Genomic DNA, 26,598 nt, shown 5'->3' on the forward strand with positions numbered 1-26,598 from the left:
CTGACAGCGTAAACATAGTCTCCCATGTTCACGTTTCAGTGAGTGTAAACGTACCAATCGCATGGGCTGCTCGCATGAATGATTGCCGAGTTAGCCATGGAGTCAAGCTTGCGATCTTCTCCCGTACCGGAACGGATAGGCTGTTCAAAGTTCAAACGAGACATTTCTGTGACAGGAGCGCTACCCGAAGATGAATATTGTCCAACGGTCCTATTCTCGGCCGAATGGCATAACATTGGATGCCCATACCGGTTTGAGCTGAAGTGTTTGCCTCTTCGACTCGAGTCTTGGTAACGTGATACATGAGCCAGAATTCAGTTGGTTGAATTGAGCATGATGGTTCCCTCTCCCGATGGTGCTGCTTCCTATCCATTCAACCCATCTTGACTCACTCCGAGGCTGCACGCGGTCTGTGTTAGTGGACGGAACCATTGACTCCGTGGGACGCCAAATAACAGGGCTGTCGGAGCGATGGCGTTTTGCGAGATGAGACCTGATCAATGGCGTCACTTCATAGGCTGGCAGTATCCTCCTGGCTACAGCTGCGTCTACTGGTGGAGTCGACAGCGAGTTGATTGATGTTGTTCCTGGAACATACAGATAACACATGTTGTCTCATGTGGTTCGAGCACCAACTGTCCATAAACGTACATGTGCATATGTATCTCCTGGCCTCTTGAGAACATACACTACGGCACTTCGAGCCAATTGACAGCCCTACGTTGAGGCTCAAAAACACGCTAGTAATTGTATCGTGATCATAGAGGGTGAACTCAATCTGTGGTAGGTCTCAATCCCCTGATGAACTCCGTATGTGCACATGATGCTGCAAACATACGACTGCTCATAGAGGATTCTGCCCAAAAGGACACAAACTTGCGTTGGACATGAGAAACGCAAGCATATTTCGCGAACGTGTTCTGTCTCACCATGGCACAAGAACATGCAACTATCGTCGACCAGATGCGGCCTGGACCTTGCAAGGCTGAATCGTCGTTCTAGGCGAGTCGCGCAATTATAGAGAGGCTGCACGTGATTGTCGATTCTGACTCTCCTCGCACGAGCCATCAGAATGCGGAGCAGGTGCACGTGATTAAACGCCCGCTTCTGGGCTGCAATTCCGTTCATCGCAGCATCACGGCCAGCATCACAGTCATATCCATGCGCTCCCTCTGCCATCGGCCACTTTTCTTCTGTTCAAGTATCAGTTGACTTTTTTCAGTGAATATCTACATTGTTGCGATCGCTCTTTACAGGTCCGTTGGCCCCGCAGAAGCTAGCAATCACAGCGCAACGTGTCGCTAAAGCTTGGATCCCCTCCCATGATGCCCTTCTTTCAAAGCTTTAACTAATCATTACATGTGCAGTATTTCTTGATTCACATACACTCTGCACTTCTGCTTCTACAAGAAAAACGTTGTCGCTTCGATAAAATCGACCGTGACTCAAAAAATTTAACCTTTCATCACTATCAAGCCACCACAGATCTCCTGGGACTGTCGCAACGACACCTCTCGATGAGCTAAGGTATTGACCTGCCGACGAACCGACGTTCTCCATCCGAGCCAAGAAGCAACAACAATTGTTCCGGTGACAGCTGTAGGCTGATGCGTAAACGCGAGCTATCTTTGCTTTCTCTCTTTTGGAACCTTGGGTGAAGTTTCGAGCTCCGTCGCCAACCAACTACTGCCCGCTGTTACGCGAGTCCTATCAAAGTCAAAAGTCGACGCTATATACGACGGCCGATGAGCTTCTCCAGCGATTTGCTATATTCACTTCCTCCCATCACGACCGACCAGCGATATCTACCGCCGTGCTGCTCGCCGGCGCAACTTCCTAGACCTCCACCCCTGAGACTATAACCATCATAATCACATCACAAATACCTACCGGAATGTATCCTCAACACTCCGGGCAGGGTCAACATGCTCGGCTCAACGGCGCCGGGCGAGGCATCCCAAACTTGCTATACAACTATCAGCATACCCAACATCAACACCCTTCTCAAACGCAACACCACCAAGGACTTCAGCACGACCATGGAATGCCTAACGCCAATGGCTTAGGCCATCACTCAACCTTTGCCCCAGGCGTGCTCTCTAACTCGAGTCCCTTCAACCCGAATGCACTTCAGAATGGCCATTCTGCAGGAAACCGAGGACAGCCACCTCCGAACGAGATGTGGCAAGAGCAACTGCGAATGCACAAAGATGCTGAACGAGCGCATTCTGCCATGACCGATCAACAACAACCGCACTACTATGCTAGGCTCAGAGCGTCGGAAAACAGAGGAATTGGTCCCCCACCATCAGCTAACCTACGCGCCCACCCGGACGATGAAGACGATGGTGTTGATAGAAGACGACCCTTGGCTATTGAGAAGGAGGCAACGCGGCAGGACTGGCACAATCTGGATATGAGTGGGCAGGGGTTGCGCAACTTGGCTCCAGAGCTCTTCAAGTACAAATTTTTGAACGAGCTCTTTATCGCCTCCAACAAACTGACACGACTACCGAACGCAATTGGAGAACTACGAGCATTGCGCCACCTTGACGCCTCCTTCAACCAGATAATCGAAATCCCCCCCGAGATCGGAATGTGCACTTATCTCAAGAACCTGTTACTTTTCAATAACAACATCCAAATATTACCGAACGAACTTGGATCACTGCACCTTCTGGAGATGCTCGGTATCGAGGGCAACCCATTGGACGCGGATGTGAAACATAAAATCATGGAGGAGGGTACAAAGAGTCTGATACATACCCTGAAGGAAAATACTCCTAGTAAGTCGATGGCGCACCTCGCAACGATTTATGCTAACAATTACAGTGCCCATTCCTCCCACACCCCGAAGGCCCATCGTTATACAAGAGGACGTGTCACCTAGTCTGGAGAGGATCAAGGTTTTCTCGTGGAACATTCTTTGCGACAAGTATGCGACACCCCAGACTTACGGTTATACGCCCACCCGTGCCCTCGACTGGGAGTATCGCAAAGGATGTATCCTGGAAGAACTCCGAATCAGGGATGCGGATTTCCTTGCTCTTCAGGAGGTATCAACGGATGCTTTCAAGGAGGACCTCAGCCCGGAACTTGCTCAGATGGATTACAAGGGCGTTCATTGGCCCAAGTCCCGAGCCAAGACCATGTCGGAGAAGGATGCACAGTCTGTTGACGGTTGTGCCGTCTTTTACAAGCAGAGCAAGTTCATTCTTCTTGACAAGCAGCTTATCGAATTCGCCACGATTGCCATCAACCGCCCCGATATGAAGAACCAGCACGACGTCTTCAACCGTGTAATGCCCAAGGACAATATTGCTGTCATTTGCTTCTTTGAGTCTCGTCTCACCGGAGCTCGAATTATCCTGGTCAACGCCCATCTCACGTGGGACTCTGCCTTGGCCGATGTCAAGGTTATCCAAACTGGTATTCTCATGGAGCATGTTACAAAGCTTGCAGAGAAGTACGCGAGGTGGCCAGCTGTTAAGGACAAGAAGATGATTGTGTTACCGATGGGAGACGACGAGGTACCTGTACCCCAAGCTGAACCAGGTCCCAGCCAAGAGTATCGCACCAATACCGAGCTTCCTCTGCTGGTCTGCGGTGATTTCAACTCCACAGAAGACTCTTCAGTATATGAACTGATGTCTATGGGACGTGTACCACCCGACCACTTAGAATTGAGCAGCTTCCAGTACGGCAGCTTCACGCGAGACGGTATTGAACACCCCTTCAGTCTCCGAGACGCCTACGCCCACATCAAAGGCACTGCCGATGAAATGCCATTCACCAACTATACGCCTGGATTTGCCGATGTGATTGATTACATCTGGTACTCTACGAATACACTGGAGGTAGTAGACCTTCTTGGACCCCCCGACCCCGAATACCTGAAGCGAATTCCCGCCTTCCCTTACTGGCACTTCCCCGCAGATCACATCCAAATCATGTCTGAGTTTGTGATCAAGGGCCGGAAGGAGAAGAAGCACCTCCCTGATCGTGAACCGGACTTTGGCCCCGGGTCACGCGGTTGATATCCGCAGACGGGAGGGCTGGGACCCGAAACCCAAATCCTCGCACGAGGAAAATACGTCGATACGTACATCTGGATGTAGTTATTTTGGTTTTTCGTCATGGAGTTTTGAGGATCTTGCAACGGCTCTTGGGGGCAGGGGGACAGGTCGGTGGGGGGGATGTTAGCGGAATGTACACAGGAAGCGGAGATAGGGGAAGCATTTTAGGTGGAATTGTAGGAATTGATGCACAATGTTCTTGTCTTTGTTCCCTCTGTGATGTGGCCTTTTGAATACGAGAGACATGGGCGGTTTCTTACTTTCCACTTTGGCACTTTATGTGAGTATCATGACGCTATTGGTCGCCCTTCTTATCTTTCTGCCTACCTGCATGATTTGTTTGTCTTGCACGGCATGGCTAGACCTTATGATGTAAGTCAGAGCTTGTCTCTCACAAGCCACCCTTTTCGAAAGCGGATGGCCGCAGACCGCATCACCATTGCGCCCCTTTAATGTACCTAGGCAGATAAGGGCATATAACTGTCACTTGACTACAGAGGCTTTACATGGCGTTTGAACCTAACGTCCACCCAATATAGATGATGTCATATCTCATTCACGTGGCTCTTTGGTCTCAGATCACATATTTACTGTGAAATCTTCCACGAACTTAAAACTGGTCAGTCAACGTCTCAGGCACTTTGATCTCTTCCAACGAGCACGAATATATTAAATAACTGCTACCTAGTATTGGTCCGAAATTAAACCATTGTTTTGGTTTTGTCGTCAGTCGGCATGATGCACCTACCTCACACATATATATTAAACTGGCAACTCGACTCAGCAACAAGTCGGAGCTGCCTCGAAAGACCCCCCTCAAACCCATCAACCTGGCAAGAACACTCATGAAAGTCCAGTCGAGCTCGCCAAAGGTTCAAGAGCTTTGGGGGGAAACTCTTAAGTCTACAGGACATGTCTTCATGTTCACGAGACTAACAACCTCAGCCAAGTCTGTCTGTCGTCCGCCGTGCCGAGCTTGCAACATTCTCACAGATTGCTGGGATATATACATACCCGCAGAACACGCAGTCGACCATCAGTCAATCTTTTTTATCATCTTTTGCCTTCATCGCAATACCTGCGACCTGACACCAGCGTTATTGTCTAATCATCCACTTCTCGCTATATATAAAGCGTCTAGGAAAGCATCGGCAGCCGCTATTCCCGAATCATTTTCTCAGCAAACTAAGATGTCTCTGACAACTCCCCTTAGCTTCATCAAGAGCTTTCGGGAGCAAAGTCCACGCTCGAAATATATCAATGACCTCGTGGAGCGTATCAAGTCTGAGATGGGGAACGGAAGCACACTTCTCCTGCACGAAACCCTCACTAAATATATACATCCTGACAACATGGATCTGGCCTTGGCCACCATTAATTTCTTCCGGTTCCCTTTCAATACGACGATGCCTCCAGGAAACGACTATGACAACTTACGATAGAGACGCACCATTACCTGGACTAATTCTTGGAACCTTAGGGGGTACCTAACCGAAGTCGTGAGCAACTGGAAGAGACTCCACGAATTTCTTGAGTTGGCGGATCATGTCAACCAGCTTGCCTCTGTATTCGCTTCGGTCAATCAAGCAGAACTGTACTGGGATGGGATGTATCGCTTGTACAGCGCTTACTACTCAGATGATGTGGCTTGCTTTCTTGCCAACATGCTCCGCCGTCGGATGTTCCAAGCCATCATCCAGAACCCTCCGGGCAAGAAACCCACAGATCTTGATGGCAACCCTATTGACCCTGCATTCTTTGCTAGGGTTCAGCGAGCATTTTGGCTCCACGAGCTTGCATTGCGGAGGGGTATTGTTTATGTTGGCTGGAGTGCCAACCGAATCCCAATCCCAGGAGACAAGAATACTGCCCGTATTCTCCCATGCTTCTTACAGCGCCCAGATGAGGTTGACATTGGGCGGTTCTTACGCATGGTGGAGTTACAGCGGCTCAAAGGAACTATGCTGGACCACGGAATCGAGGATCACCATCGCATGGGGCTTCTGTACAGCGGCTTATTTAGATGGGCAACGATTGGCCGTCTTGGAATTCAGGGTGCAGCTTTCTGTCTTCCCAGTAGCGGCGAGAGGTGCTCCATGCAGCTACTGTTCCAGCTTGCCGCCGTCGATCACCAATCAAAGATTTTCTGGGCAACTTACGATTTCTCATCCCCGTTTTGGTTTGATGGATGGTTTGAGAAGTATCCTGTCTCTGGGTCAATTGAGGGCTTCTCAATTGGCGCCGACTATTCACGCCTAAAGGGAGAGGAAAATCGCCAACAGGATAAGAAGCTTTAAGTTTTGTGTGTTGACATAAGCTCTTAACCGCACTGACATTCCTTTCCTGTACTAAGTCTCGGTAGCCGTCGAGAGGCAGGTGAAGAAGAATACGACATAGAGCAATAACACAGGTCACGTTATAATACTGGGCATTATTAGCAGGAGGAAGAAGAAGAAGTTGAAAAGCGCTAACGATATATAATGTTTTTGTTAACTCCCGCCATATGGTTGGGATATGTTTACCTTGGCGTATAGGTAGACTAAATACAGCGTTGTAAAATACAAAAATCTTCAAGGATCACGGCCCAGAAAAGAATATGTGACACTATAAACAACGTAGAGAGGTGTCCGTCATTTCTATATACTTTCTGATCTTTCTATACAAGCCCAAAACAATGAGGAGAAGAGTCTATGCACCAACGCCATCACACCACCCCAGTCCAGCCTCTAGTGAAGCAATATGTCGTATCCATCCTTTGTAATTCTCACTTCTTCCTGTCCAAGTCCATACTTGCGCCGTATCAACTCAAAGATGATCAGCCCCGCACTCGTGCTAGGAACTTGCCGTATCGCATTCCACCAGAATCCTCGATATAACCATTTCGTCAAGGTCAGTCCTTCAGCTGCTGCCTCCCCTCGACACACAGCGAGCGATTCTTGGTATGCGTGGTAGTAGGCTCGTAGCATCCTCCATCGTCGACGCGGCTTTTCGGGGTTTGCGACTCGGGAAGCACGAAGTTTGGCGGCTTTTTCGTCGAGGTCTTCAAGATGATCCCAGTGTTTGACTTGAAAGTGCGTCAAAGGATGTAGTAAGATCTGCTGAGTAAATGAAGCACTGATACCGCCGAGAAGAAGAAACATGGGCTCAAGGGCATAATGAGGTCGAATGAGCCTCATGCCGTCTTCTTGTTGGTGTTCATGTGTAGGACGCTTCATGGCGAGCACATCGACAATATCCTCAGCCAGCCCGCCGTAGTACCATGTAACGAAACGATAGTAGCCTTGAGCCTTGACGTACTCGAATGTGCTGAAGAAGATAGCGCTTCCAAGACTGTCTTTGGCGAGTGATAGACCCCATCCTGCAAAAATACCCCTGAGTCCAATTTCGCGAAGCTTCTCTGCGCTAAAAGCCCACATACTCCGGGGTTTCCCGCTGCCATCGTTTGGCATCAAATCCCGATGATCATACCGTGCTTGGATAGCGTCTAAGGGTGCAGCCACAACACTCTGAAGTGCGCCTGCAAGCAATCCAGCTGTGAAGGTATGCATCGGATGAGGTGGTGGATACACCCTCTTCCGCGCTTGTCCACTCTCTTCATGGAGTCGTCCTAGAATTTGGAGATAACTCGTGTACAGAACCGCTCCAACACCAACATTCGCAATAAGAGGCGGTAAAATCTGATTCGGTATAATACCCCATCCTTGTTGTCTAATAGCCGACGTCAAAACTCCAGGTGTCGTGCTTCTCAGCAATAGCCAACTCTGTCGCATAAACACATTGAGTCGAGAAGCAGAAGGGTCATTCGCAGCAGCTTTCATCATAAGCTCCGTCTGCGCCTGATGAATAGTCCTCGCATAAGCCAGATAATCCACACGCGTTCTAAAGAAAGCCTTGGCAGGAGCACGAAAGTAGAAAGCGATGAGTTGAGTGCTCAAGGCACGAACACCAGCTGCTGAGGCGGCAGTTGCGGCATTGCTTCTAGGATCACGGTCTGGAAGCACAACGTTGACGTCGGGAGGTAACGCCGGGAGGATTCCGGTTCCATAGTCCGGGACGTCATTTCGACGATTGTTCATGGCGTTGAGGGAGTCATGGCGAGAGAAAGATGAGACGGGGGAGGGAGCCTGTGAGCAGAAGCAGGTTGACGTCGGCTTTGGGAGTTGATGAGTTGGTGACTAAGCGACGTGGACCAATCGGGTGCTGCAGATGACGATTGATCTTGGCCAGCAGGTCCCGAGATCTGAGGCATCCTCATGAACAGCGCAGGTGACCTGAAGCTACAGGGCTCATCATAGGCTGACTACAATTCAAGGGGATGATTGAGAGACCAACTGTACTGGATCGAAATGCTTCATTCATGAATGGATTACGTGTGAGCCTGAGTTGGAGCAAGGACTCACAACCTCTCATGAGTTATATCTATCTTACTATACTCGGTTCTGTAGGGAGGGCAATCAACCAGTAATGGAAGCACAAAATGGTCAAAATGCCGTAACTTTTCATTTCCCACCCAAATACGCCGTCTGTAAATGCAATATCCCCTGCCGTAAGGTATTTCCAGTCTCATTCTTCATGCTATTCATTACCCTGGAGCTTGCCTCTACTCAGGCTGCTCACGACCATCCAGCCACTTGCTCATGTAAGGGCCATCCAACCAGAAGCCAAGCTTCTTATAGTAGCTCCTTACTCCAACACCAGAAATAACACTGATCTTGTCGCTTCCGTGCTCCTCAATCGCAATCCTCTCAGCCTCTTCCATGAGCAATGTACCGAAGCCCTGATGCTGGAACTTGCGGGGATCGCGAGCGTGAACTGGCACAGCTGTGCCGTAAACGTGAAGCTCTCGCACCATACTCGTAGGCTGGCCTATAAGCTCCTCTCGGTAGGTGTACTTCTCAGTACACTTTCGCAATCGAAGGAGAGCAACGAGAATATCCTGCTTGGGATCCTCGTAGGCCAGGAAAGTCTCCCAACCGCCGTTGGCGACGTAATCTCGTCGGACCAACTCAATCTGGTTAGGTCGGATCTTGTTCTTGATCTCGTTCACTCCAACCTCTCGTGTCCGTACATCTCGGCAGGTTGTTCCAAAGTCCTTCATCCGAGCCAATGCCAGTTCGCGCAGGTTACCATTCTCGACTCCAGATGTGACCAGAGGCATGGGAATATCGCGCTGAACACGGTAGATACGGGTCCAAGGAGGAATAAGAGCCATGATTCTCGCGATGAGGTCAATCAAGCCGTTGGGAGTGTAATTCTGGTATCGGCCTGTCCTCCACAGTTCGTACAGACCTGTACCTCGAATGACGAGGGTAGGATAAATCTTGAGACCGTCGGTACGGAAAGCGGGATTCTCGAAGTACTCCCTGAACTGGTCGATGTCGCGCTCCATTCCAACGTTTGGCAAATCAGGCATCATGTGGCTGACAACCTTGTAACCAGCGTCCTTCGCAAGGCAGAACGTCTCCGCGACTGCGGCAACTGTGTGTCCTCGGTTGGAGTCTCGCGCGACATCCTCGTACAGTGACTGCACTCCGACCTCAAGTCGTGTGCAGCCATATCGCAACATGTCGGAAAGATGAGGCTGCAGACAATAATCGGGTCGTGTCTCAATCGTGATTCCGACACACTTGATGTTGCTCATCTCGCCAGCCTCCACGGCCTCATCAACATTGGTCGTTTGGTATCCACTAAGAGCATTGTGAAGTTGTGCAATAAACTCCTCGCGGTATGACTCAGAAAGAGACATGAAGGTTCCGCCCATGATGATGTACTCAACCTTGTCCACAGAGTGACCAAGAGACTTGAGCTGATCAACACGTCCTCGAGCCTGCTCGAAAGGGTCGTATCGTGCACGGATGGCTCGCATCGATGTCGGTTCGTAGCCAGTGTAAGACTGTGTGCTGTACTCAAAGTCGGAATCGGGACCTCCAGGACAATAGACGCAGATGTTGCCGGTATAAGCGATATGGGGACATCGATGGGGCTTGCACATGACAGCGACAACAGCAATACCAGAGGAAGTTCGAATGGGCTTCGCGATGAGCTTTGGCAGGATGTATTTCTTGTAGTGTTCGGGAATGGAGGCGATGATGGCGGTCAAAGGCGGGATGTTCTGGAGTTTGTGCTTCTTGGCGAGCTTATTTCGCAGGGAGTTGAGGTTGATATCGCGTGTGGCTCGACCAGCCTTGCTGGCTTCGTGGTCCTCGATGAGGGCATTCGCGACGTCGGCGCAACATCGTAGGAAGCGCTCGCTCTCGGGAGCCATGTCGGGCTTCTTCTTGATCGGCGCAGCCGTCACGGTCATGGTGGCGGTGGCCATGATGATGGTTATGGTCTTTTGAGAAGACTGGTATTTATTGACGATATAGGTTTGTGTGACGAGGGATTGTTGAGGTGATTGTATGTACGGATAAGAGGCTGAAATTGTGTGCCAGTCAAAATGACATGGATGGGAATGAGTTATCGATCTTTGCCCCTCCAAAAGAAGCTTCAGATGGAAAAATCGTGGTGGGGCTGAGATTTTTCCCCACCCAATGCGGAGATGGGCAATTGTCAAAGTCATGGTCACGTGGACCCCTCATCAACATCAACGCATTTTGAGTGTTGGAATCAGACAATTCAGAAAGCTTGATTCTTGTCAAACCTCAAAGTCTAAAACTGGAGAATGGCTAAAGCCTGTGCTTGAGACTTAAAAAGATGATACTAAAATAAATTTAGTAAAGAGCCCCCTAAACTTAGGTCAAATTACCTAAATATTGCCATCACTTTAGGGTCAAGGTTCTGGCCCTTTTATATACAAAAACTCAATTATGACAAACATCTTGATTTCGCATGCGATCATCCCTTGAAAAATTAATATTAAGCTTTTAGGAATAAGATATACGTGGCCATCAGCAAACCTTCTCACTTTTGTGCAGCTCTATATAAGAGACCTTCATCCCTTCCTCAGCCGGCTCTAAACAAGCAGTACTCTTCTTCAATAACTTTATTTCTATTCTCTTCCGTACCCCAAGCTATAGAAATGTCTCTCTTGTCGGATAACGATCTTGATCTCGGGACAGATCCTGATTTCCCAGATGATTTCCAGTCGCCACAAATTAACTCTGAATACCCCATGTACGGAGTGGGAGGGTACCATCCTGTCCATCTCGGCGATCTCTATGATGATGGTCGTTATCGAATAGTTCACAAGATCGGCGCTGGAGATACCTCTATGATATGGCTTGCGCGCGATTCTTCGACTTGGAGTTGGGTGGCTCTTAGGATCCTGATGGCTGACCAGCCGTCGGGCATTGAGGAGAACATAGCCAAGTGCCGCAACATTCTAGCCCACCACGACCAAGATGCAGGAGATCCTCGATTCATTACCTTCACGAGGTACTTCCACATTGATGGTCCCAACGGCCGTCATCTTTGTTTGGTTCTTCCCTTCTGTGGTCCAAATCTTCACTCTTTGTCGAATTATATGAAGAGCAGAATGAAGCCGCAATTTGTTCAAGTACTCGCCTATCAAGCAACAGAAATTCTTCGGGACTTACATGACCGAGGTATCTGCCATGGGAACATTAGACCTGCAAATCTGCTCCTGCGAATGCACAATCTGGACCATCTCGACGACCAAGGAATCTATCGCCTGTTTGGTCAGCCCATAATCGACGTATTGAAGACTGAGTCTGGTAGGATCATGGGCCCGGAAGCTCCTCGTTACGTTGTCGGCTTTCTCGATTTCATGTCAAGTGGCGAGGATATTCTTTCGAACCAATTAAGCCTTATTGGTTTTGATGAAGCATTCGAAATTTCGTCATCGAAGACAATCCAAACTCTACCTGAATTTCTGTCGCCTGAGGTAGCTGTAGGAAAAATGGTCAGCCTAGCAAGTGATGTTTGGGCTCTGGGTGTCACAATCCTGAATATGAGGTCCGGCATCTCACTGTTCCCCTGTCACGTCGACTGCCCAGCACATCTTGTTACAGAGTGTGTGAAGTACTTTGGAGAACTGCCAAAATATTGGGGAGAGCCATATTATGACAAGGAAGGCCGTCCAACATCAGACAAGACCAAAGGTTGGCCAAGGGAACTCTCTGATGAGGTCTGTTCGCTGAAGCAGTGGATCAGAGACATTTGGGACAACCCAACCCAACCCAATGAGAATAAGGCAGCACCAGCGAGGCCCTTTATTGTACGAGATGAAGATGGATCGCGTTTCAGAAGCCAGGCAGGGCTGAGCGACGGTCTTGCACACATCATCAATTACGATCCCCAAGACATAGATCATTTGACCGCCATGTACGACAATACAAAAAGGCCATATCCAGAGCATTACGAGGACAGGCTCTGGAAGCCATCTGCAGTCAAAATCAACGGCACCTATCTCCATGAAGGCGGGGGAGTGGGATGGCTTGTTTACCTCCTAGGGAATTGTGACATTGAGGGTAACACTCGATCATTGCCAAAGATCTCGGCGCTAGAAGCCCATTTGCTACACGATCTATTGAGAAAAATATCCTTCTACCAGGAGCGAATAAGTGCGCAGGATATGCTGAATCACTCCTGGTTTAGGATGGGCTTTAGGAGAACAGAATACTGGTAAATATTTCTTTTTTCGAGTTTGTACTTATGTAGCAGAAGTATTTTCAATACTTTAGCAATTGAACTTTGCTTGATATGGCCTTGGAGAACAGGTAACATTCTAAGTCTAAATTGGAGTACTAAAATCGCTGCCTTGTCTAAGTTTGGCCAAATCTCTTCGTCGTTTAGGATAGACGCCTCGTCTTCCTTAGGGTGAGAACTGCCTGAATTATACAGAGTTAAGCCTCCATCCAGAGAACGGCAAGACATTTTTGATGATATTCCTCTTCAGAACCATGCCCCTACAATGACAGCGGGGTCCATCGAGTCAAGGCCACTCGATGTAGCACGTGGGTCAAGTTTATATCAGCCTTAGATCCTTCGATGAATCTGAAACAAACCATCCGAGCTTATTTCCTTTAAAGACCCTATTAGAAATTTATGATCAGTTAATCATGCTTTAGAGGATTGAGATCCTTCACAACCGAGTCGATGTTTAAATTGAGGTTCAGAACTTGAAAGGGCATGAGGCCTCGACTCGGTCACTGAAACAGGAGATAGCGATTACTTATCTTACAATATGGACCAACTCTCCTGAAAGATCGGCATGTAAACTGCTTGTTCTTATCTCGGGTCTAAGAAGAGCCGTGCTAGGGAATCTATGATATAAGGTTGCAACTAATCCTGATTCTTCTTATGCATAAATACCAAGTATGCTGGAAGTTCAAGCTAGAAGGGATCTTAATTTAGCCCCATGACTATTAAGTCTTCAAACATTGGATGGCGAAACCACACATAGTCGATGATGAGTTGATTTACGGCGTATGCTTCCTGATGTCATGGGCCACAGCACAAAACTAAACGACATTGCGCTTTTCTCCCCAAAGGGATTAACGAAGATCACACTATCCAGCTTGAAGGAAGCGCATGATGCCGTCAAAAATACGGCGTAAGACTTAGGTTAGCTCATAAGTAGTTGAGAGTACGATCTTCAAGACTGCCTTGCCCTCATCGTTCATACGGGGATTCCCAAGCAAATGATCTCCCAAGTTCTATCTCAAATTTAAACAGAATTCCTCTAAAGCAGGGACCAATAAACAAGTTCTGAACCCCTGCGCCAAGTCAAAACATACCCCTACCACTACGTGCCTCCATCCGCGCGTCTAACTGGTGAACTCGCCAAGAGACGGGCACTAGATTAGCGAGAAGGATTATTCAGGAGCAACATGATTCTGAATGTCAACACCGAGTGAGGCTGAGGAGGCTCAGAAGGATTCAGCAGAAAACTCAACGGTTGCATGAAGCTTATTTAGGGCTTACTTTTGAATTTGATGTGCTGATCCTTTGATATGATGGGTTGAGAAACTGGTGATGGGAAGAGTATATAATAACTCGAGAACTCCATGATGAACGAAATATTGAGTAAAGATAGACAGCAAGCTACGAAAAGGCGAATTCCAAAATGGTACGCTGGACACAACCTCTTCTCCTGACCACTTCGGTCCTCCTTTCTCTCTTTTCCACTGGCACAACCCATCCCGCAAGCAATCATGCAATTTACCCCAAGCACGCCGTGATCCCACCAGTTCTTCCTCCCAAAGCTTTCAAGCGTCAAGATGCACCAGCTACTGCAATCACACCTGTCCCAGAAGTGAAGCAAGCCGAAGATGTCTCACAGCCCACCGCTACAGTTTCTTTCGAAGCTCCCATTCCTGCTGAGGATAGCAATGACTGGCGCTCGGTGAACTGTGAGGCTGATGGTGTCAAGGATCATACTCTATATGGACCTGATCGCTGGCAGAATGTTGATGCTGGTGATGCTTGGGGTGCTGTTATTGAGGGATGGAAGATGAACATTACTGGTGGACGTGAGCAGAAGCACTTTTCCAACAATGTGAGTTGCAAATTGAACCCCGAAGAGGTATCATGGCTGATATCTGTAGGTTTCCAACTTCTTTCACGGCCCTCAAGACATGTTCTGCGAGACTTTCAGTGATGAAGGCAGTGGATGTGAGGATCTCAACCTCCAGTGCCACTCTACCAGTGTTCCTGCTGGTTACTTCATTCTTCACTCCTTCGAAAACATCTTTGCTGTGAGTTTCTTACCTTTCTTAGTAGCCCTGGCAAGCTAAAATTGCCTAGATGCACTCCAACATTTGGAACGCTGTTGGCGATGCTGTTCGTGACAACGACATTGGTATCATTGCTTCAGAGTTTGGCAAGGTTCCTCCCAAGGAGGGAGGTCTTGCTACTTCCATTCTTATCGATATTGCCTTGATGGCTTGGGGTATTGTTATGGGCCCTGCTTGGAACAAGCGTATGTTGTGCTTCTCTTATGCATGGACGTGGACTGACGATGAGCAGTGATCGGCCCCAAGTTCAGTGACAGCACCAATGCTGGGACACTCAAGGATACGACCAACGACCTTGTCAAGAACTCTTTGACACTCACCAAGGACATCCTCAACGGCAGAGCGTATGCTTCACCACCCATTTCCTTCCTCAACTAACAACTGTGCCAGTCAAGACCAGCTTGGAGTCCAGAACGGTCTCACAGCTCAAATGCAAGGTCTCACCGAAGGCTGGAAGGACGGCGTCCTCGCAACCCAAAAGTGGCTCTTCGGCGGTTCCGAAGACGGCTACAATCAACTCGGCGCCATGATCTCCGACGCCTCTATGTTCGGCGATAACTGGCTTCTCGACCGTGGCGACCACGCCAAGCAAGTCAAGCGCGCTATTAACGCCTTTTTGATCCCCATGGCATGGCAGTACTCTCCCGATGTCGTCATTCCCTTCATCGCAGAATCCGATGTTGCTTGCGATCAAGACCCCGGTTGGAACAAGGAGGCTACTTTCACGACTATGTACCAGCACTGGATTGACGATGGTGCTCTGAAGGACGGCCGTTTCTGCTTTAACGGGAAATCTTATTGGCTCCTTGGTGGACGCGATCGTAACACCAACTGTGATAGCAAGTCTGGTGATTCTAACTGTGGTGATTTCGCCCTTCCTCCTGGATGGCAGTCTCTGAAGGACAAGAAGTTCACTGACATCTCGCTCGACAATATTATCATTGGGTAAGCCTCATTAAATAGCTATTGAAAGTTTATTTCTAACTTTTTGATGTAGATCTCTGAACTCCAAGGCTGCTAATGGTGGCAAGAATGGCTTCAAGCTTGATCTTTTCGATGAGCCTAGCCGAGAGGCCCTCGATAGCCTTGCTGGTAGTGGTATCGAGGCTCCTGGTGTCTTCAACATCCCAATTTGCCCCATGGATGAAGTCATTGAGAACTACTACCTGTGTTACGGTAATAGTCGGGATGACATGACCAACTTCCCTTGCAACGTTTGATTTCAGTTGTTGATTGATGGTTTCTTCTTCTTCTGCATTCTCTTCTACGCTGCCCCCTTGAGCCTTTCCTTTTGCGAAGCTCGCTGTATCTCAGTTGCTTAGTTCGAGATTTCCCTTGCTCTATATAACTTTTCAAACATTGAAATAAAGATCCCTCACGACTCTCTTAAGTCTGGATTAGGCTTAATCTGTACTACTCAGTCTGAGATGAGGTTGAGGACTGAAACTTGACATAAATAGTGTGTGTAGCACAAACCAAACCAATCTGTGATGCGGTTTCGTGAAAATAAAAGTGCCGTACGTGTTCATCAGGTTGCTGACCCTCCTGCATGGGTCAGATTGGCTATCTGGGGCATCACATGACCTTAGGACCCTGGCAGCGTGGCAGGATAAAACAAATGACCGTCAAACTCGTTTCAGGCTCAGTCTCTTCATAGTCAGATCATATCGCTAAGCCATTTAACATTTGTTGTTGTGGACAAATCTTGCTCTGCGAATATACGCGATTACTGCACGAGGATCCTCACTGCGGGGAAGCTTACGATGGCCTCACTCAACCTTACGCGAACACCTTACCCAACCGGGGACACTGAAGATGATATACGAAAAGACCCGACACTCTGTCGAACATGCTGGAATCTCTACGGAGGGTCAACTGCCACTGTTGTTCCTCTGGCCGGTATAGCTATGCATGAGAATTCTGGTTCCATCAACGCAGGCAGAGCGGCTAAGGTTGGTAACCTAGATGAAGCTCCTGATTGGGCAGGACGGGGTCGTATCGATTATGCCTCATGGCAGGTCAGTGTCTATCTACCCGATGTTCCCGGAACAGTAGCTAGAGGTTGCCCTTCTTGTGTCCTTCTTCAAGAAATCTTGATCAAGTTAACTAAAGGATCAGTGGATCTCAATGATCCTGAGCTATGGTTGGACATTGTCTTCTGTAAAGGGAATGTCTTAAGGATGAAACTTATCCGTGGGAGCCCTCCTGATGATTTTGATATGTTTTCATCTGGTGGTGGAAGCACGGATGGAGACGTTCTCGAGAGCTTCGAGATATACACCCTCGCTGGTAAGACATCCAGCCCACCATCCGGAACGATAGCTCACATATATAGGTTCGCCTTGCCCTTGGCCAACCATCGGCTCATCTATGAACGTTGAACGTCCTGACTGGAGTCTTCCTGCTGAAATTGGCGGACATGCAAGCCACATTGAACCAGATCCAACTTCCAAGTCTTCTTTCGACAGGGTCAAAAGCTGGATTAAAACCTGCAAAGATACCCACACAATCTGTACAGAAGGAGAGGCATCGTCAAACCCGCAACTCCCAAAGCGAGTCATCGATATTGGACCTGACACAAACGATGGAATCCATATCTTTGTTCACGATGACGCCACGCAGCAGATTACAGAGCCATATATCGCATTGTCTCATTGCTGGGGCAAGACTCAGCACTTGATCTCGACAAAGGCAACTCTCGAACAGTGGAAGCAAAACATCCCGTTCGATCGTTTTGCCAAAACATTCCAAGATGCTGTTATCATCTCGAGAGAATTGGGCATTCGATATGTTTGGATAGACTCCCTTTGCATCGTTCAAGATGATAGGCAAGATTGGGAAATCGAAGCAGCCAAGATGGCGTCCATTTACAACGGCGCAGAGCTGGTTTTAGCTGCCACCGGATCCGCTGATGGGTCTGGCGGCTGTCTATTTCAACGAGAGCCTTTCGTCACAGTTTCCGGAACATTCCCTGACGGAAAGCCATATGAGATATATGGACGAAAAGTGGCTAAGCATGCAGTATTTGGTTGGAACACAGACCCCAACGGGTCCAAGGGATCTTCCAACCCCATTGTTGGAACCACGGTCTCCGAGGTCTATGATTATCCTTTGATGACCAGGGCTTGGTGCTTTCAGGAGAGGCTTTTGGCAACTCGAATTCTTCATTACACCAAGAGTGAGATGATCTTCGACTGTCTGTCTTCAATGGAGTGCGAGTGCGGTGCTTTGGAGAAACATGAAGATGATCCACTGGTACCTGCTCGCCGAATCATCAAGACAGGACACAAGTTCATCACCGGCACAAAGAGTTACAGAGGCTCATCTACCAACCCCGCAGCCCCCCTAAAGGGAGAGATCAAAGAGTTTATAGAACATCATGAACTCTGGCGGGACTTGATTGTTCAGTATTCCCAGAAGAATATCACCAAGCGAACCGACGGCCTCCCAGCCGTTGCAGGATTGGCTACAGAGTGGTCCAATAAACTTACAGGAAGATACCTCGCAGGTCTTTGGGAGAAGGATCTGCTCAACGATTTACGCTGGATGCCAGATGAGAAAGACCCTGGCGAGGAACCAGAGTACATCGCACCGAGCTGGAGCTGGCTCAGCGTTCATCGTGGCGTGACATGGGGAGTTGAGAGCTTTGAGTTTGACAAGTTCTTCGTGACAGTTGATTTTGATCGTACAGCGTGCCCTCTTAGCGGCCATAACCAGTTTGGAGCTGTCGATTCCGGGTACATCTTTCTCACCGGCCGCGTCATGCCTATAACCTTTTCCATCGATGGAAATATGGTCTGGCTAGAAAAGCCAGGGAATGATACGAGAAAGCCTTTTGACAGGCCGGATAGTCTTTGGAGACTGCGAAACTTGAAGAATAATGAGTTGTTCTGCCTCAGGTTTTCAACAAGAATGAGTACGAGAAATGCATGGGATGATGATGCGGCGTTGGTGCTGGTCAAGGCAGATGAGATGATTTTGAAGAAGCAGCCTGAGGAAGTTCAGAAGTTTGAGAATGTCTATCAGAGGGTTGGATTTATCACGAATTATATGACTCAGGGCTGGAACCATGAGAGGGACTCGAAGGAGATGGGGATGTATATCATTTAGCTGCTCAAGATGTCGTTGCGATGGTCAGAGTTGAATACATTGGGATATTCTGAACCATAGGCCAGATAAGAAAGTGGAGGCGCCCTGACGCCGAAAACAACGGAACTGGAGGAATTTTCACTCCATGATCTGATCTGTCAAGGTGCCAGTAGAATCACACAATCCACCCTGTGCGTGATAGCGGTGAAGATGAAGTTATCAACCCATCGACCAACTTCGGATGCAATACCTCAAATAGTCTGTCAATCTCAACAACGTGACAAATTCCATGGTCAAGGAATGGATAATTGTTGGATAGATTAAGTTCACCGACACTCTAAGCGACATATCCCACCCAGAACGGAATCTATCCCGCGAGGAGTGATGCCCCGCTAGGTCCATTTGGTATAATGTTTGCGGAACGTCGTACATCGCTTGAGCGTGGGATAACCGAGAATTTGTGTTGTAACCCCAAAGATAACGCGACTCAAGAAGACCGGAGACGTGCGCCAATTGCATGTTTTATCTGGTGATAAAACAGTAACTCGATGAAAATCTCTTAGTCTATAGAAACATGAGATATCGCTTCTAGAAATGACCTGATGTCATTGACTAGTGGCGGAGCCCTACCGCCGCGCTGGGTCCGGATCTGACATGATCGGCCAAGTTCGGAATTACAGGACTTGTTTTGGAATTCGATCGCCCGGTGTAACATCTCATGTTGCATATGGTGTGACTGAATATATGGAGATGTTGACTACGTATAAAATGTGACCTCTGGCAGTGCAATCGAGAGCCTCATGTTCTGCACCACATATTGTTACAAATTATCAATCTTTCACAATGCCAAAGTACGTTCTCACAGGCGCAGACGGCAACCTCGGCCGCATCGCAGCAAGCTTCGCCACAGAAATCGCCAAGCCTGGCGATGAGCTCGTCTTCACCACATACAAAGACGAAGCTATCCCCGCTGATCTCCGCAAATCATGGACCGATAAAGGCGCAAAAGTCGTAACTGCCACCTACGACGATATTGAAAGTCTCAAGGCGGCGTTTCAAGGCGCTGAAGCTGTTTCTCTCATCTCAACTTGGCTCTTTGGAGAAGGACGACGTCGTCAGGCTCAAACTGTCGTTGACGCTGCCAAGGCATGTGGTGTCAAGAGAGTCTGCTATACTTCATTCTGCGGAGCTGGTATTGAGGCTGAGAATGAGGAAGACATTCCTTTCCTTCCCAGAGATCACCACTTTATCGAGAAGATTATCTACGCTTCTGGTCTAGAGTACAACATCCAGCGTAACTATCTATACGCGGATAACATCCCAACTCTCTTTGCACCATCGTGGAAATTCAGCGGTGATCGTTGGCTCGTCAACACACACGGCAAAGCAGGCGCATACGTTGCCCGCGAAGACTGCGGCAACGTCCTGGCCGCTCTTCTCCTAGGCCGCGGCGAACCTAACAAGGTCTATGAGATCACTGGTCCTAAGGCTGTCACCAACGAGGAGGTTTTCAAGTGGATGTGCGAGCAAACAGGGTACAAGGGAGAAATTGTCGATCTTCCCGATGAGGAGCTGAAGAGTTGGTGGTTGGATCATGGATTGCCTACGGACTTCTTTGGGGACTTTTCAAAGTTGCCGATGAAGTTGTGTATTGGTGATCTTTTGTGCTGTGGAGAGATGGTTGCGAGGGGGTTCATGGCTGAGACGAATGATAATGTTGAGAAGTTGACAGGGAGGAAGCCAATTCCGTATCAGCAGGCTTTATTGCAGTACAAGGACTTCTTCCCGAAGCCATAGATAGCCTTTTAGAATGTTTTTTTTCCCTATTAGATATAGAGTAATGTAATTTGTTAACTTAATTGGTCATTCGCTCAAAGTAAACAGGCCTCGCTGACCGAAGCACAGCTTGTATCTAAAATTGTTTTGCCTTAATTTGTTTTAGCAACATATATATAAAGTTAGTATAAACTCGAACCTTAATTCGAATTGACTTTAGACTCCCTCTTAGTAAGAGACTGAACTTCGAAACATTCAGTTGAAAGCTGACAGTTGTAGAATGCCGCCCAGACTTTAGAAACCAACTCCCGAGATCGCGCAGAAGCAACCTGTGCTTTGCAATTCTATCCAGTAGTAGCAGAGCCCCTGGCATAAGCAATAACATCCGGTATGGTGTAGTGGCTAACATTTCGCGCTCTCATAACCTGGGTACCGCGGAGCCCAGGGATTCCCTGTACCGGAGAGCATGTTTCTTTTTTGCGTTTCTATTAAAATTTCGCGACATTTAGCTCAATCTTTTAGCTCGTGGCGTTAATAAACAGCCTACCTAGGCGGAGCAAAAGCAAACCCGCAATGCGCCGCTCAACGCCAAATCAATAGTGTACTCACTAGTGACATGCACGATTTAATTAGATGTAAAGTCAACAAGCAATTAGGGGAAGAGGTCAATCAGTGTAGATCGTTCGTTGGGTTAATAACCAGACTTTCCCGCCATCCTTTTTTAGTTGACTCGTTGTTGTTCACATTCACTCATTCTTTTTCGTCATCTTGACTGTCACTCGTTTTTACTATCTAGTCGTCATGCTGTCTTCCACTGTCCTCAGTGCTCTGGCACTCTTTGCTGCTGCTGTAAATGCAGGCCCCTGCCGTCCGTCGACAACTTTAGCCGGAACCACTACTGAGGCCACCTCAACTGCAACTGTCATTGGCAGTACTACCGATCTCACATCAACTACCATTGAGAGCGCCACAGAGACTGAGACAACCGACATTGCCACTACTACCACCGCCATCGCTGAAGAGTCTACCACTACCGAAGCCGCCAGCACCACGACCACCGCTGCGGTAGAGGAGTATTCGTGCTCTACTCCAGACGACTGTGTTGCCTACCCGGATTTATGTCTTGATGGGCTGTTGAACTTGTGCGTTTGCTTGAACGCCGTTTGTACGCCGGCCAACTAGATTCTGCGCCGCCATCTTGCCAATTCTATCAATCCATTTATTACAGGGCTCAGACAAACGCCTTTTCAAGGTGACGAGAATTGAAATTCGGCCGTCGATTGGGGTTGGATAGGCCACTGGGTATCGTGGGCCGTACTGCGGAATTAGAAGGCTTGGTGTATCCTATGTTCAATTCTATCTGAGCGAGGTTGGATCAAGGAAAACGGACTTGTCTATATTCCTTGAAATTTATATCTTGAACTACCATTTTCCCTCGGGTTTATTATAGAGAAGGGGGATTTTATTAGAATATAATAATAATCCATGCTTTATTCAGCTTGTTAGCTCTAACTAAGGTGTCCAACCATCGGTGGGTGGATATCACGAACAAATATAGCATCAGCACTAGAGAGAACTATCGATCTTTTGTTTCTTTTAGGCTGTAGTAGCTATCATTCCCGCCCCGACCACTTCCCTTCCTCATTCCCAGCAATTTAAATACCCCCATCCGATGATGGACGTCATGAACGCGACTATCAAGTCCCTTGATTCCTCGTGAGATGGGTGACGAGAAAACTGATAAGTCAGCTCTGCCACAAGTCTATGTCTGCTGGGAGTTTTCTGTCAAGCTGATTAAGTATTAAATGATGGGATCGCTCTTGAACATAGAGTCACAGTTTTGTAGCAAAGATCACTTAAGATCACTTATGGTCTCGGTATAGGTGAGGCTTATCTATATTAGTTAGATATTAGAAACTTTGTATCAAGTTTTCTATGTAAGTGACAATCTACTGAGTGGCTCCCTTCTTAAAAATGATTCATACTCCGAGATATCCCTATTCCAGATCGGCGCTCCCACCACGCGCAGGATATCAGCGGCTCTACGCTTCTCCCTGTCTTCCAACTTTTGATCAATGCCAGCTGTTAAAAGAAGATTCGCGATCTCGTAAAGTTGATACTCTTCTGCGTCATCTGTAGTTTCGTAACTCTTCTTCGCTCTACCCAGAGCAATCTGGTTGGCGACGTGATGCAATGCAGTCCAGCCTTTCAGATCTGTTTGGTTGATAGATGCTCCGGAGTCCAAGAGGAACTGAACAGCGTCCACTGGGTCAGACAGTGAGCTGTTTGCACCTATTGAAGAGACGAAGACCATTAGGGGGGTCTCTCTATTGGGATATGGTCCCAGATTCTGTAGGGTGATGCCATGCCTGTGTAAATATTCCATCACAACTCGTTTCCAGTATCTGAAGCCATGGTTTCCTCCATACATGTCGAAGCCATCAGGAGATGCGCCTCCACGAAGTAAAACCTTTGCATACTGGATGAAGACCTCTCTATCGAGTAAGCTTGAGTCGGCAGCACTGGAAAGACACATCAAAGCTTGTGTTACTTCATCTAACTTGGTCTTCGGCTTCGCCCAAATCTTGGCTTCAGAACAACAAAGAAACTTGACCACATCAAGCCTTCGGTTGACCACAGCAGTGCAGATAGGTCCTTCTAGCTGCTTAGAAGCTTTGAGCTTCGGAGCACCAGCCTCTATCAGTAGCCTAACCATATCCTCATCGCAGCGACTGACAGCAGTAGCCAAAGCAAATGATAAATCTTGCCATATGGGCCGTCGAGGATAGCGGTCGAGCAATAACGAAGCGACTTTGTGGTGGCCGCCGAGAACCGTAAGTTCGATAGGCGTCATAGCCACGATCTCCGCTGTGCTTAGTGGTAGTATTCCACCTCTTTGGACCTTTATCACTCGATCCTCACACCTTGGTCTTGGTCGAGAGTGACTGTAAAGCGAGCTAATATTGGCTTGTCTTAGGTAGGTGAGCAAGCTTGTGCTAACAAGAATCTTTCTTGCTATGGGAACAACACCAAGGAGACATGCCAATTGGAGGTCTTTGAGCTGGGTTGCAGAAGTTGTATCCTTTGGTTGTTCAAAGAATATGACATCACTTTCATTGATCTCTTGGAGTCCCCCAATCGTGTCATGATGCTCGGATGCTGTCGAGGGAATGATCGATGTATCTCCCCGACCGTGTCTCAGTTTGGAGAGGTAATAGAACCAGAGTCTTCGGTTTCCATGGTTTCGCATCAGGAAAGTCAACGCTCTTTTTGCCAAGGTCTCATCGCAAAGCTGTTCGGGACACTGTCGGAGATGTCTGAACCAATATCGCGAGGCATATGGTAAAGCATTAGCATACTCCCACGAGTTCTCCCTTTCAGCCTCTGTTTTAAGCCCTTTCTCCATAATTTCCAAACAGCGAGAAGCCAGAATCTCATGCCCGTTATCTGGGATGATTTGAAAGAAGTTAAAATCATCATCGGTGTCGGTAGCGGTTCGTAGAACATGAGGCTGAAGCAGATAATCTTTGACCGATCGGTGGGAGAACTGAATGGTTTTTATGGTTTCATATCCAGATCCAAATCTTCTTATCTCGGTCTTGGTCACAAGAAGAGTCCCACAGTAACCCAAACAAGCCTTCAGATTCATCAAAACAGTGTCTGGCGTTGAAAATTCATCGCTGGTAAGAGTGCTTAGTTCCCGGAGGCTCAGTGGATAGTATGCCAGAGCTATCCAAGTCAAGAGTGATCGCACCTTTTGGCGGAACTCTAGTGGGACAGCCAAGAGAGATCTTTCATAGATGGCGTTGATGTGTCCAGCAAGATCGTCAAGATATTTTGCTGCATCACCTTCGTCTTGCCCTTGAAGTCCAGAAACAGCTATGTTTGCCCAGAGGAACGAACCACCAGCCCTTTTTGCGAGGCTCTTGCTGATCTGATCTTGAAAGTCTTGAGACCAGCCATGTTTATGTGCGATATTAGAAACATGATGATTGATTAAACGCTGTACATCTTGAACGTTAGGCTTGAGTGCATCTGCGTCTAGGCATATTACTGAAAACTCAGTGGAGAAATTGTCTTGCTGGTATGGTTGGCTGGTCAAAAGGATCCGGAAGTTTCGACGACTATGATTTTCTGAAGATAGCAGTTCCGAGAACCTCCCAGCCAGTGCTTTGATCGAAGACTCATCACATTCGTCAAGCCCATCAACAACGCATGTAACAGTTCCTGCGTTAGGATTTTGGACCATTGCGGCGAATATTTGCCAAAGAGTTTCGACTGAGTTGGTTGCTAACACAGTTCTCCCTTCGCCGGTCGATACAGCTCTATTTAGCCCGTGATGCAAGAGGGCAGGACGTAATCTGCAGAGCTGCCAAATAAGACCACGAAGGACAGCCGGGGCCGAATTGGTGTTGATATTTCCATGGCTGCAAAGGAAGTATAATACTGTGTCGGTTGACATACACATAGCAAGCTTCTCCAGCTGCTCGGTTAGGTTTATAGCTAACATAGTCTTGCCGTGGCCTTCGCCGCCCTGGATATGAAGGCCCTTGGAGTCACCGGACCCTGAGAGCCATGACCTGTATGCGGATGTTTCGATGATCCAGGTACATGTTCCTTTGGCGATGGGCCCTTGGCTTGACTGGATAGATGCGCGGTCTTCTCTTGGATCTGTGACAAACAACAAGTTCAAGAAACCTGACTCGTGATCCATGAAAGTGTGGCAATATTCTAAAGGACGGCTATCAGACTCTGAAGCCCAAGATAGCGGCTTGAATCTATCAAAAGTTAAATCGAGCCATGACTAAATATTTCGAAAGGGCACATACCTTGAATTTCGAAAAGCTACGAGGCATAGCTGCTCCCTATGCAGATCCTCAAACAGATCCTTGACTTCGCGATTATTCAGCTCAGCGTAGACCCCAAGCAGTCCCTGCTGAGTAGAAGTGTGTTTACCGCCATTATCAACCCATTCGAGCTGAGAGAGAATTCTGCTGATGAGTTTATAACAGTAAATTAATATCTGTTTGGTCAGACTGAGTTGATCTTCGTCATCATGATCATTAGCCACAGGTTTCAGCTCAACATCCCTGGCTAATTTCGAAAAACTCTCAAGCTGCTGCACGCGTTTCGAGACAGAGTTGGTATTCCGGTCAAGTTGTTGGAAGAATCGTATCGCTTCATCTGTTATTCCAACAAGTCGGGCAGCGGCAGTGGTGATGCCAGTTGTGTCATTCATGTTCATTCGAATAAATCAAGAGAAATACTAAGACAATATGAAACATTCTCCCAGCTGTAATTATACTACAACTTTAACAATGACACATGCTTATACTAACATCCACGAATCCTCTATATGGAGGCCTGTGTAGTTTAGTAAGACAGCTATTTTTAACGTTGATTAAGCCAACCACAATACTGAATTGACGGACAGGGGTATTGAGCACTGCTGGTCAGATCACGGGAGTCTTCGTATTCGCTGCGCCACGCTCACTCGCAACATGGGCCTAGTTTTTTTTCTAAGAGCGATGACATAGTGTTAGCAGGGGATGATTGACTGCCTAATGTCATTATTCTTCTAGGTAGTTACTCCGTACTCCGTAGTCGATCAAGGGTAGCGAGCTTATGCATATGGGTCGTCATGTAGGATCTTAGATAGGGCTGCCTATCTCGAGTGGCTGAAACACCATCCAAACCAACACGAAAGCATAGAGCTCGTATAGCTCCCGATATGCTATTGTTAGTAGTTATGGGGTCTTCTTGCTTTTCATTCTGAACGTGGCTTCTTTGATTCGTGACTTGGCATTGTCAGTGACGTATGATGTACTTTGGGCTGAAGGATTGTGTCAAGAAATTCGAGAAATATCCCGCGAACCATTATAGTTCTGTTTCAGATTCTTTGGAGATCTTTAACGTAAAAGAATGTATAGATAGCATCCCCTAGACTGTTCCTAAGA

General features: G+C 47.8%; 10 protein-coding genes across 10 annotated transcripts; 7 read left to right on the top strand and 3 right to left on the bottom strand.

The window, feature by feature from the left end:
* Positions 1-1,894: 1,894 nt before the first annotated feature.
* FSUBG_4883 (glucose-repressible alcohol dehydrogenase transcriptional effector) lies at positions 1,895-4,037 on the top strand (the record flags this gene model as incomplete). Its single annotated transcript, XM_036682919.1, has 2 exons — positions 1,895-2,786; positions 2,833-4,037. 2 exons carry the CDS (start codon positions 1,895-1,897, stop codon positions 4,035-4,037), a joined length of 2,097 nt encoding a protein of 698 aa, XP_036539569.1.
* Positions 4,038-5,740: 1,703 nt separating this feature from the next.
* Positions 5,741-6,373, top strand: FSUBG_4884 (uncharacterized protein; the record flags this gene model as incomplete). The annotated part of the gene is made up of 1 exon (XM_036682920.1): positions 5,741-6,373. One exon carries the CDS (start codon positions 5,741-5,743, stop codon positions 6,371-6,373), a length of 633 nt encoding a protein of 210 aa, XP_036539570.1.
* Positions 6,374-6,802: 429 nt separating this feature from the next.
* Positions 6,803-8,152, bottom strand: FSUBG_4885 (mitochondrial carrier; the record flags this gene model as incomplete). Its single annotated transcript, XM_036682921.1, has 1 exon — positions 6,803-8,152. One exon carries the CDS (start codon positions 8,150-8,152, stop codon positions 6,803-6,805), a length of 1,350 nt encoding a protein of 449 aa, XP_036539571.1.
* A 524-nt stretch (positions 8,153-8,676) lies between these two features.
* On the bottom strand, positions 8,677-10,395 carry FSUBG_4886 (histone acetyltransferase; the record flags this gene model as incomplete). The annotated part of the gene is made up of 1 exon (XM_036682922.1): positions 8,677-10,395. One exon carries the CDS (start codon positions 10,393-10,395, stop codon positions 8,677-8,679), a length of 1,719 nt encoding a protein of 572 aa, XP_036539572.1.
* A 702-nt stretch (positions 10,396-11,097) lies between these two features.
* Positions 11,098-12,666, top strand: FSUBG_4887 (CMGC SRPK kinase; the record flags this gene model as incomplete). The annotated part of the gene is made up of 1 exon (XM_036682923.1): positions 11,098-12,666. One exon carries the CDS (start codon positions 11,098-11,100, stop codon positions 12,664-12,666), a length of 1,569 nt encoding a protein of 522 aa, XP_036539573.1.
* A 1,440-nt stretch (positions 12,667-14,106) lies between these two features.
* On the top strand, positions 14,107-15,996 carry FSUBG_4888 (uncharacterized protein; the record flags this gene model as incomplete). Its single annotated transcript, XM_036682924.1, has 6 exons — positions 14,107-14,538; positions 14,588-14,737; positions 14,787-14,961; positions 15,009-15,120; positions 15,167-15,721; positions 15,774-15,996. 6 exons carry the CDS (start codon positions 14,107-14,109, stop codon positions 15,994-15,996), a joined length of 1,647 nt encoding a protein of 548 aa, XP_036539574.1.
* Positions 15,997-16,539: 543 nt separating this feature from the next.
* On the top strand, positions 16,540-18,886 carry FSUBG_4889 (TOL; the record flags this gene model as incomplete). Its single annotated transcript, XM_036682925.1, has 2 exons — positions 16,540-17,065; positions 17,112-18,886. 2 exons carry the CDS (start codon positions 16,540-16,542, stop codon positions 18,884-18,886), a joined length of 2,301 nt encoding a protein of 766 aa, XP_036539575.1.
* Positions 18,887-19,708: 822 nt separating this feature from the next.
* On the top strand, positions 19,709-20,662 carry FSUBG_4890 (quinone oxidoreductase 2; the record flags this gene model as incomplete). The annotated part of the gene is made up of 1 exon (XM_036682927.1): positions 19,709-20,662. The coding sequence occupies one exon, from the start codon at positions 19,709-19,711 to the stop codon at positions 20,660-20,662; it is 954 nt and encodes a 317-aa protein (XP_036539576.1).
* A 780-nt stretch (positions 20,663-21,442) lies between these two features.
* Positions 21,443-21,823, top strand: FSUBG_4891 (uncharacterized protein; the record flags this gene model as incomplete). Its single annotated transcript, XM_036682928.1, has 1 exon — positions 21,443-21,823. The coding sequence occupies one exon, from the start codon at positions 21,443-21,445 to the stop codon at positions 21,821-21,823; it is 381 nt and encodes a 126-aa protein (XP_036539577.1).
* Positions 21,824-22,442: 619 nt separating this feature from the next.
* Positions 22,443-25,880, bottom strand: FSUBG_4892 (vegetatible incompatibility het-E-1; the record flags this gene model as incomplete). Its single annotated transcript, XM_036682929.1, has 3 exons — positions 22,443-22,458; positions 22,627-25,419; positions 25,471-25,880. 3 exons carry the CDS (start codon positions 25,878-25,880, stop codon positions 22,443-22,445), a joined length of 3,219 nt encoding a protein of 1,072 aa, XP_036539578.1.
* Between the last annotated feature and the right edge of the window lie 718 nt (positions 25,881-26,598).

Source organism: Fusarium subglutinans, assembly GCF_013396075.1.
Source record: "Fusarium subglutinans strain NRRL 66333 chromosome Unknown NRRL66333_c0000044, whole genome shotgun sequence".
Lineage (NCBI taxonomy): Eukaryota > Fungi > Ascomycota > Sordariomycetes > Hypocreales > Nectriaceae > Fusarium > Fusarium subglutinans.